Raw genomic sequence first — 13,822 nt, 5'->3', positions numbered from 1 at the left:
TTGACAAATCTGACAACTTTCTCAACATTTGGCATCCTATAAAGGAAAGCTTTGACAGTTTGGAGGGAAGCTCTGGGAGGCATTCAAGTGTAGTGCATTTCAGGACAGTGAGTTCCTTTGGATGTGTCAGGTTGGAAAGGATTGGCAATGTAGGACTCTGACAAGTGAGACCTAGAGTTCTCAAGCCAGAGGGTAGGTTTGGCAGCAATTGAAGCTTGTTGCACCCTTGTAAATTGAGGTCTTGCAGACAAGAAAGCTTACAAATGCTTTCTGGCAAGCCACAAATCTGTCCCCAACAATCGGAGGGCCTTCAATGAAGACAATTCCCCAATATCACTACAAACTTCTGCCAGGATTTCGCAATTTGTGGCATCTAATATGGTGAGCTTCTCCAACATTCCAATACCCCTGGGTAACCTTGTTACATATGACCGCACCATTTGCAGAACTTCAAAATTACGCAAGTCTCCAATGGATTTGGGTAACTCCGTAAATCCTGTGCAAGATATGTCCAGTTCAGTTAAACATTCCAACTTGCCAATTGAGTTGGGGATCCCTCTCAACGAGTTACATTCCTTTAATGATAAGCACTGCAGTTTCTGAAGGCACCCTAGGGATTCTGGAAGTTCAGCAAGCTTGTTGCATCCCGTAAAATCAAGGCTTGACAAAGACGCTAGATGGCTTCACGAGCTGGGTATTCAAGCCAATGATTCACAATACTGGGCACTAAGAGTCCTAAGCTTCTTCATTGAACCTTTAGATATGGGAATTTCTTCCATCCGAGTTCTATCTATAAAAAGCTCCTCTAATTCTTGTAGCTGACCCACTTCTATTGGTAGTTCCTTGAGTCTGAAACAATCTCTCACATCCAAGGAAATTAGGATGCTGATGCTTCCGATAGAAGGGTGCAATTTTTTAGATGTTCACATTTTCCAAAAATTAAAATCTCTAGATTTTGAAATGCTGTGAGATCAGGAGATGGCTTCAAGTCACAGTAATTAGTAGTGTTGAGAACTTTCAGATTATTTGCCACCTGTAAGAAAGAAAACTGGGAGACATGAGCCACTGAGAGTAAGTGATCATTTTCCGAAAGGAAAATGTACTCTTTTCATCTTACATCCATATGTTTCCATCCTTCCCAATGTTCTGTGACTTACTGTGACTTTGCTCCTTGATAAGTCAAGTATGACTAATTTCTTCACGTGAAAATTAGTTGCTACAAAATTTGATGGACAATTTTTTCAGTAAAGCCATTGTAATTCAGAAAGAACATACTTAAAATCTCCAGAGAGGATGAAATTATTCATCTCAAGGAACCTTAAGTTTGGTAGTTTTTCAAATGGTACATTGCTGTACACCCTGCCTAAGCCACTCTTGTTAAGACAGAGGACCTCTATCTTTTTAGTTCCCTGAAAGTAAGAATGCCAAGGATCAGAAATAAAGAATCATGAAAACTAAACTATGATATGTTGTTTCATAATGTTGTTTCATAATAATTCCTGTGCTCTGCTTCTTTGAACTAAAAGTTTACAACATGGTTGCTGCTAAACTCATTGGATGGTATCTTTCAACAATTTTATCATACACAATTCACCAGAAAGCTAATATATAAAATGCTCAACACTGCTACAATTAAGTTTGCTAACATGTCCTAAGGTTGCTGACTTTTCAATTTAAATTGAGTTAAACTCCATAAGATAGCTGAGAACCTCTGATTATCAAAGATGAGCAACCTCTAAGGATATTACTCCTATGAATTACCAACTTGCATCATGCAATGACTACCAAAATGTTGAAAATATCATGAAAAGGCCTTCTTCAACTAGGGCCAGACTAATTCAATGTACTAACTTCTTTTTCCTCTTCATGGTAGGTAACAAAACATTTACTAAGTGTGTAAAAGTAAATCAAAGAAAACTCTCACCTTATTCTCCTCTAGAACACGTAAGGCCTCCTTGTGAATCCTTAATCGACTATGTTTCCAAGGCTCCATGTAGTTTTCCTGCTGGACAAATTCCCTACCAAAATCTCTCAATTGGTCATGCATTAAAAACCTATGGTCATTTCCCACTTTTATCAAGGGCATCACACTCAATGCTTCAATTCCCATCCCTGGGAAAAATTCAGAGTCATCTGACATATAGGATGCAATTCTTCCATCAGTTCCAGCGAAAAAACGGGTAATATCCAAAAATATATGTTTATCTCATATTCTAATGCTTCATAACTTACGCCTAAAAGTCTCTTGCATTTCCTTATCTGGTATTTGCCTTAACTTCTTCAGCGTATCTTTCCACACTACTAGGCGTTTTCCGCACAAGAATGAACCTATAACCTCGAGTGCTAAAGGAAGCCCTCCTGTAGTGAACACAATATCGCGCGACAGATCCCCAAATTCAGGCAAAGGGAAGTCCCTTCTAAATACACATCTACTAAAAAGAAGCAAAGAGTTGTCAGGATCCAATCCACTAATTGCATACAAGTTGTCCACCCGAGCCTCATAAAAAGAACTCACTTTTCTTGCGAAACCAGTCTCGTTTTCCAGCCAAACAGTTCAATTGAGAAACATCATCCACATCATCAAGAAGAATGAGGACTTTCTTATGCCTAAATCTAGTTTTGATTATTCTAAGTCTTTCATCAACATTGGAGACGTCATTGTGTTTTCCTTTTAGAATATCGGAGATTAGTTCATTCTGCAAATGGTGGGCACCCTTGTCTTTTGCTGTTTCTCGCACATCCGCCAAGAAGCTACAAAGTGATCGAATTGACTGGAGAGTTTATTGCGATGAACTTGGCCAGAGTTGTCTTACCAACACCACCATTCCATGGATTTCAACAATTCGAGTATCTCTGTTATCAGTACTTAAAATTCTCATAATTTCCTCTACATGAGCACTAGTCCCGACCAAGTTCTCTGTGACGTCCAACTCAAAAGCTTCCTTTAAATCGCCCAAAACCTTCCTGACAATTATCTTTACCAACTTAGCTTCATGTCTGTGAAATATCAGCAAAGTCCAATACAAGAAAACGATCATCAATATCTCCCGAAGCACATCTACATATAAACGGGAAGCAAAAAACAGCCAATTGATGAAAACCCATCATTTTTTCTCCACTTTGTAAAAGTGATCGTGGCATAAAATTTTCGGACTTTTGATCTAGTTAAGCAAGATCACGAGGGAAAGAAGAAGTACCTGTTGGAGAAATCTTCTTGAAGTGTTTTGAAGTTGACAAAACGTTTCTATCAGTCTAGTCTGAAGGCTTGCAGACTCTGCTATTTAAAGTCTAAAGATCTCTAGACAGCCGACTCAAGACTCAAAGTCTATCCTCATTGATGTCTCTAATCCGTTGAAGAAATGTTATCCAGAACTGGATGTTTCGTTAAGGATTTAACCTTATCAACCTGAGAAGATCTCGTGGCTGGAGAAGACATAAACAGAGTCCTTTGATTGATCGAAGATTGATTCGATAATTGAAGATCCGATGATTGCCTAAATATTATTGGAAGGTTCTGCTTATGGAAACCGAAACCCTAATTGTATGGGCGAACAGGATTGATGGGCTATCAACACGTTCCTTTAATAGCTTGAACAATCTTCCTAATTGATTCCGTCCAACGGGTAGATTGGAGGAATTCCTTTGGTAAGTGCCAATGGGTATGATGGCATAAGGGAGTATATAAGGAAGACTGTCTTAGTTGTTCAAGGTGTGCGCGATAGAAGAATTCCAAAGTCGAAGCTCCTTTTGTTTAGACAAATCCTTTGAGCAAATACTTGTATACAAAAAGAGAGTCTATATTTGTGAGAAATCTTGAGGAGGTGTGGTAGAACATCTACACTGTGGAATCAAGGGAAAGTTGTGCTGTAACTTCTCTTTTGTTCATAGTGGAATCCAGCCAATAGGTGTCGGTGAAGAAAGAGTGGACGTAGGCTTGATATAAGCCGAACCACTATAAACCGCGTGTTCAATTTTCTCTTCTCTCAGTCTTACTTTGATTAACGTCTCCTTCTACTGTCTAGTATTGTGCAATTATTGAAGAAAAAACTTTTATATACCTATTCACCCCCCTCTAGGTACTCATACTAGTAATATCAATTGGTATCAGAGCCCGTGTACTTACTTTATTTGAAGTGTTTTACTTCGTAGTAAAAGATCCATGGCTAGTATGCTAGCACCGGGGTTGATGGAAGGGCAAAGCAATACCAGACCACCCTACTTTGATGGAAAGGATTACAACATCCGGAAGAACAAGATGAAAGCTTTCCTTCGATCAAAGGATCCTCCGGAATGGGACGTTGTAGAAAAAGGAATTACTCCTACCACCGCATCGTCTACGAAAGAGGAAAAGAAACCGATGAGACCAATGGAATGTCTCGGGAAGAAATAATCAAGAGACAAGCACTCGATGCAAAAGCAATTTACTCCTTATATTGTGCTTTATCACCAACTGAATATAATAGAATATCTTATTGTGGTACAGCAAAAGAAGTTTGAGACAGATTGCATATCACCTATGAAGGAACAGATCGAGTGAAGGAAACAAGAATCAACATTCTTCTTGGTCAATACGAAGCCTTCAGAATGAAACCAGAGAATCTATATCGACATGTTTAGTCGTTTTACAGATATTGTGAATGGTCTTGAAAATCAAGGTCAACCAACTTCTAATCCCATGAAGGTAAACAAGCTGCTGCGTGGACTCTCCAGATTGGAATCACATAAAGACTTCGATAAGAGAGACGCAAAGAATTATGCCACTATCCGTCGACGAGCTAATTAGAACTCTTCGGTCTTATGAAGTGGAACGGACCAATGAAAATGAAGATCCAAAAGGTAAGAAATCCATTGCATTAAAATCAAATGATGATTCGATGATACAGATTCGAAGAAGATATGGACGATGAGGAGCTTGCTCTCATGATAAGAAGATTCAGAAAACTGAATAGAAAAGGAAGAAGGTTCAACTCAAAGAAACAAAGCTTTCAAAGACAGCAGACCAAGTCTCGTTGATGATGAGGAACCAAACAAAGACATAGTCCGCTTTGAATGTAAGAAAAGGGACACATCGGACCAACCTGTCCTCTTCGAAGAAGAAGAAAGGAAAAGCTGAAAAATTTCGAAAAGCTCTCAAAGAAACTGAGGTGACACGAGTGTGAAGAAAGTGATAATGAATATGTCAATCTATGTCCGATGGCACATCGACTCGGACTCTGGATCGACTCGGACAGTGAATTTGAGGCAAGTAATTTTAAAATTCCTGTCAAATTTTCTAAATACATTGATGAACTGTGTTTTAGTCTTAAGACTTCTCTCAAAAGAATTTCCGAACCGAAAAGGAAAACTCGGCTCTAAAGCAAAAGGAAAATGTTTTAGTAGAAAGAGTTAAAAGTCTAGACTTGACTGTTTCCACTCTTAAAGAAAATGAAGATAATCTTTTAAAAGAAAATGCTCTTTTAAAAACAGACTTATCAAATATCTCAAAGAAATTTTCAATAGGGTCTGAAAAACTTGAGAAAATTCTTTCAGCTCAAAGACCTTACTTCAATAAGTCCGGTCTAGGTATGACAAGAAACAATTCCCTTGATTGATTTTCCTAAAGTAAAAGAAAGAATTAAGAAAAGACTCTCGAGAGAGGTTTACAAAAATCACTTCAAGAAAGTTTTTGTAAAATCTGTAGGTAGAAATGCTCTCAGATGTTCAAAATGCAACAGTCCGGATCACTTTGAAAAAGAGTGTCCTATGGTTTGGAAACCTGTTAAGAAATTATGGGCTAATACTGCTTATGTTACTAACACCAAAGGACCCAAGAAAGTTTGGGTACCAAAGAAAGCTTGAGACTCTTTTTAAATGCAGGTCACCGTCAAGAAAAAGGTAAAGTGGTATCTTGACGGTGGATGCTCAAGACACATGACATGAGACTCAAATTGTTTTATAAAGCTTGCTCAAGTAAATGGTGGAAAAGTTTCATTTGGAGGAAACAAGTAAAGGAAGTATTGTGGGATTTGGAACTGTGAAAATTGGAAATCTCACAATAAGTAATGTTTCCTTAGTGGAAGGACTCAATTACAATCTTCTCGGCATTAGTCAACGTGTGATATCTTGGTTTCAAGATCTTCTTTCAAGAAGGAATATGTTACGGGAATCAAGTAAAGACTCTACTCAGTCTTTCATGGGTCGAAGACATTGAAACATCTATCTTCTGGATGTGAAACCAAATGAATCGCAATGTTTTATCTCAATTCAAGACGAAGCAAGCTTATGGCATAGAAAGCTTGGTCATGTCAACATGAAGCAATTAGCCAAAATCTCATCAAAACAGCTTGTTCGAGGACTACCCAAATTACCTTATCAAAAGATTGATCCATGCACTCCATGTATTCTGGGAAAACAGGTAAGAAATTCATTTAAGCTAATAAATCATGTCTCTACTAATCATGTACTACAGTTGCTGCATATGGATCTCTTCGGACCAACCGAACACGAGTATTGGAGGTAAGAAATATTGCCTAGTAATTGTGGACGATTACTCCCGTTTTACTTGGGTATATTTCCTTGCAAGTAAGTCCGAAACCTTCTCGTATTTTGAAAAGTTTGCTAAAAAGGTTCAAAATGAAAAAGGATGTGTTATCTCAAGTATAAGAACAGATCATGGAGGTGAATTTGAAAATCAAGATTTTACAAAATTTTGTGATGAATCGCTTTAATCATGTGTTCTCCTCTTCATATACTCCTCAGCAAAATGGAGTTATGGAAAGAAAGAACAGATCTCTTCAGGAAATGGCTAGAACTCTTTTAATTGAAAGCAAGATTTCTTCACGATTTTGGGCTGAAGCTGTTTCAACAGCATGTTATATCATCAATAGAGTCTTCTTAAGACCTATTCTAGAGAAAACCCTTATGAATTGTTCAAAGATAAGAAGCCTATTGCTTCATACTTTCATGTATTCGGGTTGCAAATGTTTTATATTGAAAATGCAAAAGATCGAGTTGGTAAGTTTGAAGAAAGATCAGATGAAGGTATCTTCCTTGGATATTCTACATCAAGCAAAGCCTTCAGAGTCTATAACAAGAAGAGCCAGTCTGTGGAGGAGTCAATGAATGTCAAATTTCAAGACTCAACGCAAGATGAATCAAGTCAGACTCATCAAGAAGAGTCTGAACCTGCTCCAGACCTTCCAAAGCTTACAACTCAAGAAACATCTCAGACTCTGGAAAACCAGCATCAGAATGTTCGCGAAGATCCAAACAAAGAAAGAGATCATCATCCAGACAAATCAACAAATAACTGGAAGCATAAGTCCAGTCATCCCAAAGATCTTATAATCGGCGAAATGAATGAAGGAATTCGCACGGATCCAAAAGGCGAGAAGAGTCTAGTCTTTGTGGCTCTTGTTTCGAAATTGAACCAAAAAGCATAGAAGAAGCTTTATCCGATGAAAGCGGATTGAAGCTATGCAAGAAGAGCTCAAACAGTTCAGCATTAATGATGTCTGGGAATTGACATCCAAACCAAAAGGTAAAACTGTTATTGGAGCTAAATGGGTGTTCAAAAACAAGATGAATGAGAAAGGAAAAGTCGTACGAAACAAAGCAAGACTCGTGGCCAAGGGATATACACAAGAAGAAGGAATAGACTATTATGAGACTTACGCTCCAGTAGCAAGGTTAGAAGCTATTCGACTATTACTTGCGTTTGCTTGTTATAAGAATTTCAGGTTATTCCAAATGGACGTCAAAAGCGCCTTCCTAAATGGAGTCATCCAAGAGGAAGTTTATATGGAACAACCACCGGGGTTTGAAGACCCAAAGAAGCCGACTTAGTCTTCGGACCGAAAAGGCTTTGTATGGTTTAAAGCAAGCACCTCGAGCTTGGTACGACGGATTAAGTAAGTTTTTAATACAAAATGGTTTTGTAAAAGGTAAAGTAGACACCACTTTATTTATCAAAAGGAGATCAAAAGTTTCTTACTTGTTCAAATATATGTGGATGACATTATTTTTGGATCTTCTAATGAAAATATGTGCAAGAAATTTTCTAAGTCTATGCGGGATGAATTTGAAATGAGTATGATGGGAGAGTTAACATTCTTTCTTGGTCTTCAAATAAAACAATTGAAGGAAGGAACTTTTATTTATCAAGAAAAATTTGGACTGGAAAAGTGCAAAAAGACCGACATACCGATGTCAAGTTCTTTAAAGATAGACAAAGATGAAGAAGGGAAGAAAGTTGACGGGAGCATCATTGGTTCACTCCTTTATCTTACCGCCTCTAGACGACATCTTGTTAAGTGTTTGCATCGTGCTAGGTTTCAATCAGATCCTAGAGAATCCCATCTCAGCGCTGCGAAACGCATCATTAAATACGTTGCTTCATCATCAAGCATCGGTCTTTGGTATCCTAAGAAGGGAGACTTTAATCTTCTGGGATATTCAGACGCAGATCTGGCCAGTTGTAGAGTTGATAGAAAAAGCACTTCGGGAACTTGCCAGTTGCTTGGAAGCAGGACAGTGTCTTGGTTTTCAAGGAAACAAAGCACTGTGTCCCTTTCAACAACAGAAGCAGAGTATGTAGCCCTCTGGGAAGCTGCTGTTCGCAAATTCTATGGATAAAACAACAGCTAAGAGACTTTGAAATTGAAGACTCATGCACGGAGATTAATTGCGACAATACCAGCGCTATCAACCTCACCAAAAATCCAATTCTCCACTCAAGAGCAAAGCATATAGAGATTCGACATCACTTTATTAGAGACCATGTTCAAAATGGAGATGTTTCAATTCAATTTGTTGACTCAAAGAATCAACCGGCGGATATATTCACAAAGCCTTTGGAGAAAATACAATTTGAGTCTATACGTTCCAGACTCAACATTTTGAGGTATGAGGATATCAAAGTCTAAAGACTTTCGGACTCGGACTTACAAGACTTTATCCGAAAGACAGTCTTGGTACGTCCGTCGATTTTTGTAAGTCTTTCTCCCTTGAATCTCATCTTGAAAAGATACGATCGTCAGACTGTGTTTAAATTGTTGCTATATTTAATTAACGTAAATATTGCATCGTTTCATTTTCAAAAAGGAAGTTATTTTTGAAATGGCTATTTTTGCGGAAAAAGACAGTTATTTTGAAAAGGCATTCTTTTATTTCCTTTGTGACGGTTTGTTTATCCCTCTTTTTAACCGATCGTGCACTGTCGATTCCTCTTCACTTTTCTCTTAAAAACCCTAGAAAGCATCGATCCTCCATTCCCGTTTGTCTTCTTCGTTCAATCCTCAAAAAGTTGTCATCTTTCCAGGAAAGTCAAGCAAGGAATCTTCCAAAAGCGAGAAAGATGTCATCTTCAAGAAAGTCCTCAAGAATCGCAAGCGGGGACCACGGCGGATGAGTGAGGGGCCTACGCACTTCGATCTTACTAAAGATGAAGTGACTCCGGGAACAGCAAGCGAGCCCACAACATTCTCAACAGCGTCATTCTCCTCCATCTAGTCTTCAAGGCGTTGATCATCAACAACGGGGAAGAAATCATCGAGGATGCGAGACTCGTAAGAGTTCAAAAGCCCGCTTATATTTACCAGTTATATCGTGCCCTAAAAGGAATTCGTACCTTTGAACTACATTGATGATTTTCTTAAAGACAAAGGACATGGGAACGAATATATCTTTCTGCGAAAAATGGAAAGTTTGGGAATTGCTTGAAAGGGGTGGTGAGGAAACCCTCGCAAATATCCCAAGTGATCCTCGTGACTAGGGGCCAAATCCTGTAGATGGGAATGATGATGATAAATTATACAGTCAATTTCAACCGAAAATGGGTGTTGCGATTGAAAATCAAGGAAAATGGGAAATTTGTTCGGATCAAAGGAGCAAAAGGATCCGTACTCGAAATTGCTGAAGCGTGGGGTAATAAACCCTAGGAGTGTGGATTTTGATTTTACGGATCTTTGTGAATGTGAACTTGAGGGAAAAGTTCGGTTATCTTCAACTTGAAAAGTTCTGCTCGACTCTGAGAGGCATATGCCGAATTAATCGCATATTTCTATTCAAATCTAAGCTTTTAGATGCGAATAGATTCTCTTTCAGCGTTAAAGACCAAGACTATGTTGTGGATATGAATATCTTTGGCAGATGTGTTAGAAGTAGAAAGAGGAAGATATCGGCCAATCAAAGTTTCCATTGCTCGGGCCACACTTGAACCGGTGAAAGACGGGAGAACAGATGAAAAGATCACCTACTTAAGGATGGGTGCATTCAACATCTTGCTTCACAAGATTGTGATTAATTGCTTCCGACCGAAATCAACTTCCAAGACTGATGTTTCAAGTTCAGAGGCCAAGCTGATGTATGCCATTCTCTTTGGAAAAAGGTTTTCTCTCCCTCATACTGTGATGTTTCACATGTATAGAGCAATGATGAAGGACAGAGGTCAACTCCCTTACCCAAGCCTTGTTACGAAGTTATTCGGACATCGAATATTCAGCCTCCACAAATCATTTGTGTTCGACCATGCGATCATATGGTGGTAGGTCTGAAAATGGTGACCAAAATGCGTCCGAAGGAACCGAGCAAGGAGTTGGAGAAATTCAAGGAGAAGACTCTGTAAAATCTCATCAAATATCTTCTGCGGCTAAAGAAAAGTGAAGGAGCCCATGGTTGCTCCATCCAAGAGAAGAAGAGCTCTCCTTGTTGAGGATGAAGATGATGAGGAAGACATCACCATCTCTCAGACCGGCTTTGAAGAATTTAAGTCGTCTGTTCCACGAAAGAATCGGAGCAAATGACGAAAGAAGCGAGAGGAGAAGAAAGAAGAAGAAATAGAAGCTGAAAAAGAAACAGAGGAGGAAAGACCTGAAGAAGAAAGAAGAGAAGAAGGAGACCGAAGAACACTCTTCTCCACCCGTAGGCATGGAAACGGGGAGATCGGGAGAAAGGTGTGAAGTCTTCATATCCTAATGCAAGTGAAGGAGTCAGTCGCTCACCAGCAGACCCAGAGGATGTTTATGCATCTCAGTTTCCAGAGGAAGGTCATGAAGTTTCATCGCCAAACCTGCAAGATTATGCTGATCTACCATCGCCCGCATTTACTCCATCGATCGAAGAAGCAAGTACTCAAACTGATAATGGAGCAGATTTTCGCAGAATCATGGATATTCTTTTGGAGATGCGAAGTCAGATTTATGCCTTGGGATTCGTAGTCAGATTTATGCCTTGGGATGCGAAGTTCAAAGCTTGAAGAATGAAGGTCAAGCTTCTTCCTGTTCATTGAATGATAAAATGCAAGCCCCTCTCATTCGAGAATCAGGCCAATGCCAAGAGTGAGGAGATTGCACATCTAAAGGAAGACTTTAAAAATTTGGAAGGCATCGTTCGGTCTATGGAAGATTTCCAGCTTGTCCGCATTCCCAAGCAATCTTGACTTCATCTCATCCTTTTTAATGATGACAAAAAGGGGGAGAGATGCAAGATTTGATCAAAAACTTTTCCTTCATTAAACTTTTAATTGTTTGTTGGATTGTTTTGTGGTTTGAATCTGTTTGACTTTGGTTTGTGTCTGGATGAGAACTGAACTAGACTTGGACTTGACTACTTCTATTAACCAATATTGATATCTTATGAATGGCTTCATCATATACTGACTAACCTATTTTCTATGGTTGCAGATTCTAGTGTTATTCTGTTAGCCATTTATCTCTATAAGATATGCATATGTGTTTGAGAAATGTTTTGCAGGTCAAAGATATCCAAATCTGCAGGAAAGTTTTGTCACCATAAAAAATGGGGAGATTGTTGGAGAAATCTTGTTGAAGTGTTTTGAAGTTGACAAACCGTTTCTATCAGTCTAGTCGAAGGCTTGCGGACTCGCTATTTAAAGTACGAAGACCTCCGGACAGCCGAGACTCAAGACTCAAAGTCTATCCTCATTGTGATCTCTAATCCGTTGAAGAAAGGTTATCCAGAACTGGATGTTTCGTTAAGGATTTAACCTTATCAAGCTGGAGAAGATCTCGTGGCTGGAGAAGACATAAACGGAGTCCTTTGATTGATCGAAGATTGATTCGATAATTGAAGATCCGGTGATTGCCTAAATATTATTGGAAGGTTCATTTTATGGAAACCGAAATCTGATTGTATGGGCAAACAGGATTGATGGGCTATCAACACGTTCCTTTAATAGCTTGAACAATCTTCTTAATTGATTCCGTCCAACGGGTAGATTTGAGGAATTCCTTTGGTAAGTGCCAACGGGTATGATGGCATAAAGGAGTATATAAGGAAGACTATGTCTCGAGTTGTTCAAGGTGTGCGCGATAGAAGAATTCCAAAGTCTGAAGCTCTTTTTGTTTAGACAAATCCTTTGAGCAAATACTTGTATACAAAAAGAGAGTCTATATTTGTGAGAAATCTTGAGGAGGTGTGGTAGAACATCTACCTTTGTGGAATCAAGGCAAAGCTGTGCTGTAACTTCTCTTTTGTTCATAATGGAATCCAGCCAATAGGGCATCGGTGAAGAAGAGTGGACGTAGGCTTGATATAAGCCGAACCACTATAAACCGCGTGTTCAATTTTCTCTTCTCTCAGTCTTACTTTGATTAACGTTTCCTTCTATTGTCTAGTATTGTGCAATTATTGAAGAAAAATCTTTTATATACCTATTCACCCCCTCTAGGTATTCATACTAGCAATATCAGTACCCGTTAGCAATTCTCCCTGATTTCCATCCCTTTAAGCTTCCTACCTCTTGGAGAGCTCGCTCCCATCGTTGGACCACCTCTGCGTCATAATGCTTCTTAATTGTATGAAAGGCCTTCCCGAAACTCCCCGTCTGGTGCCCCACATGCCCGGGCTCGACTTTGTAGAAGATGGGCAAGACAACGTGCCATTCTGCTCTTGCACTCGATCATCTGGGCGAGCTCGTGAAGACACTATTTGCTGGAAGCATAATCCGGAGAGGGAATAGGAATCAAGATCTTACTGCTCCTAAATGGCTCGGATAAGATCCCGGCCAATCTTCTCTCTGACGCGGAGCTTGTCGTCGTCCTGGAACACGGAGAACCCGGCGTCGACGAGGCTGCTGCAAAGGTGGTCGGTGAAGCCGGTGTGGATGTCCCTGCCCCTGAAGCTCGAGAACACCTCGTAGGCTGTTCACGGAGGCCGACGGAGCGGATTCCACCGAAATGGGTTCATTCGGTTTTGGTGCTTCCGATCGTTTCCTTCTCCTTCTTCTTCTTCTTCAGGAAACGGGGTACGAGCACGGCAAGCAAGTGGATGCGATGGCGACGGCCAAAGGATTACGCATTGCCTTACCGATTCCCATTTTGGCTTGGCTTCCTTCGAACTGGGAAGAAGAAACAGGAGATTCGGCTCGAGACTTCTCACGGCGAGCGACCTCAGCCATGCTGAATTTATCCGGCTATTCTTCCGTCCTGGTGACGTGGAGGGATCTTTTAACGTACTGCACTGAATTGAACTGAACTGAACTGAACTGGACTTGAAAACTTCCGAAGGTATGCGATGGAAATCGTAATTTGCTTTTGAAACTTGTACACATATATGCGCCAAAAGTGTTGATTTGTCCGTGCTGACTCAGCATAATCTTTCCATGTTATGATTAGAGACTGAATTTTGTCCTTCAAATTGCAGCTAGAGATAATTTCCGGAAGTTAATGCAACTGGGACCGGGGTTGAATTCGAGTGATACTGCAATAACGATTTTATAAAATGAGAAATGTGAAGGTTATGAAAAATTAAATGAGTTACTAAAATGTACCCTTAATTCATATTTCCCTTTATCATGACAAAATCACATATTTTACAAATGGCA

At 39.6% G+C, this 13,822-nt stretch overlaps 1 protein-coding gene across 1 annotated transcript; it reads right to left on the bottom strand.

Moving 5' to 3' along the window:
* Positions 1-257: 257 nt before the first annotated feature.
* On the bottom strand, positions 258-13,396 carry LOC104438811 (disease resistance protein RPV1-like). The gene is made up of 8 exons (XM_039309228.1): positions 13,306-13,396; positions 13,021-13,139; positions 12,737-12,930; positions 2,818-2,997; positions 2,233-2,429; positions 1,925-2,112; positions 1,347-1,409; positions 258-635 (listed from the first exon to the last, which is right to left on the bottom strand). Exons 1-8 carry the CDS (start codon positions 13,394-13,396, stop codon positions 258-260), a joined length of 1,410 nt encoding a protein of 469 aa, XP_039165162.1.
* Positions 13,397-13,822: the final 426 nt, after the last annotated feature.

The sequence above is a fragment of the Eucalyptus grandis genome, chromosome 3 (assembly GCF_016545825.1).
Source record: "Eucalyptus grandis isolate ANBG69807.140 chromosome 3, ASM1654582v1, whole genome shotgun sequence".
In the NCBI taxonomy this organism is placed as follows: Eukaryota; Viridiplantae; Streptophyta; class Magnoliopsida; order Myrtales; family Myrtaceae; genus Eucalyptus; species Eucalyptus grandis.
This window is presented reverse-complemented; position numbering and strand designations above follow the sequence as displayed.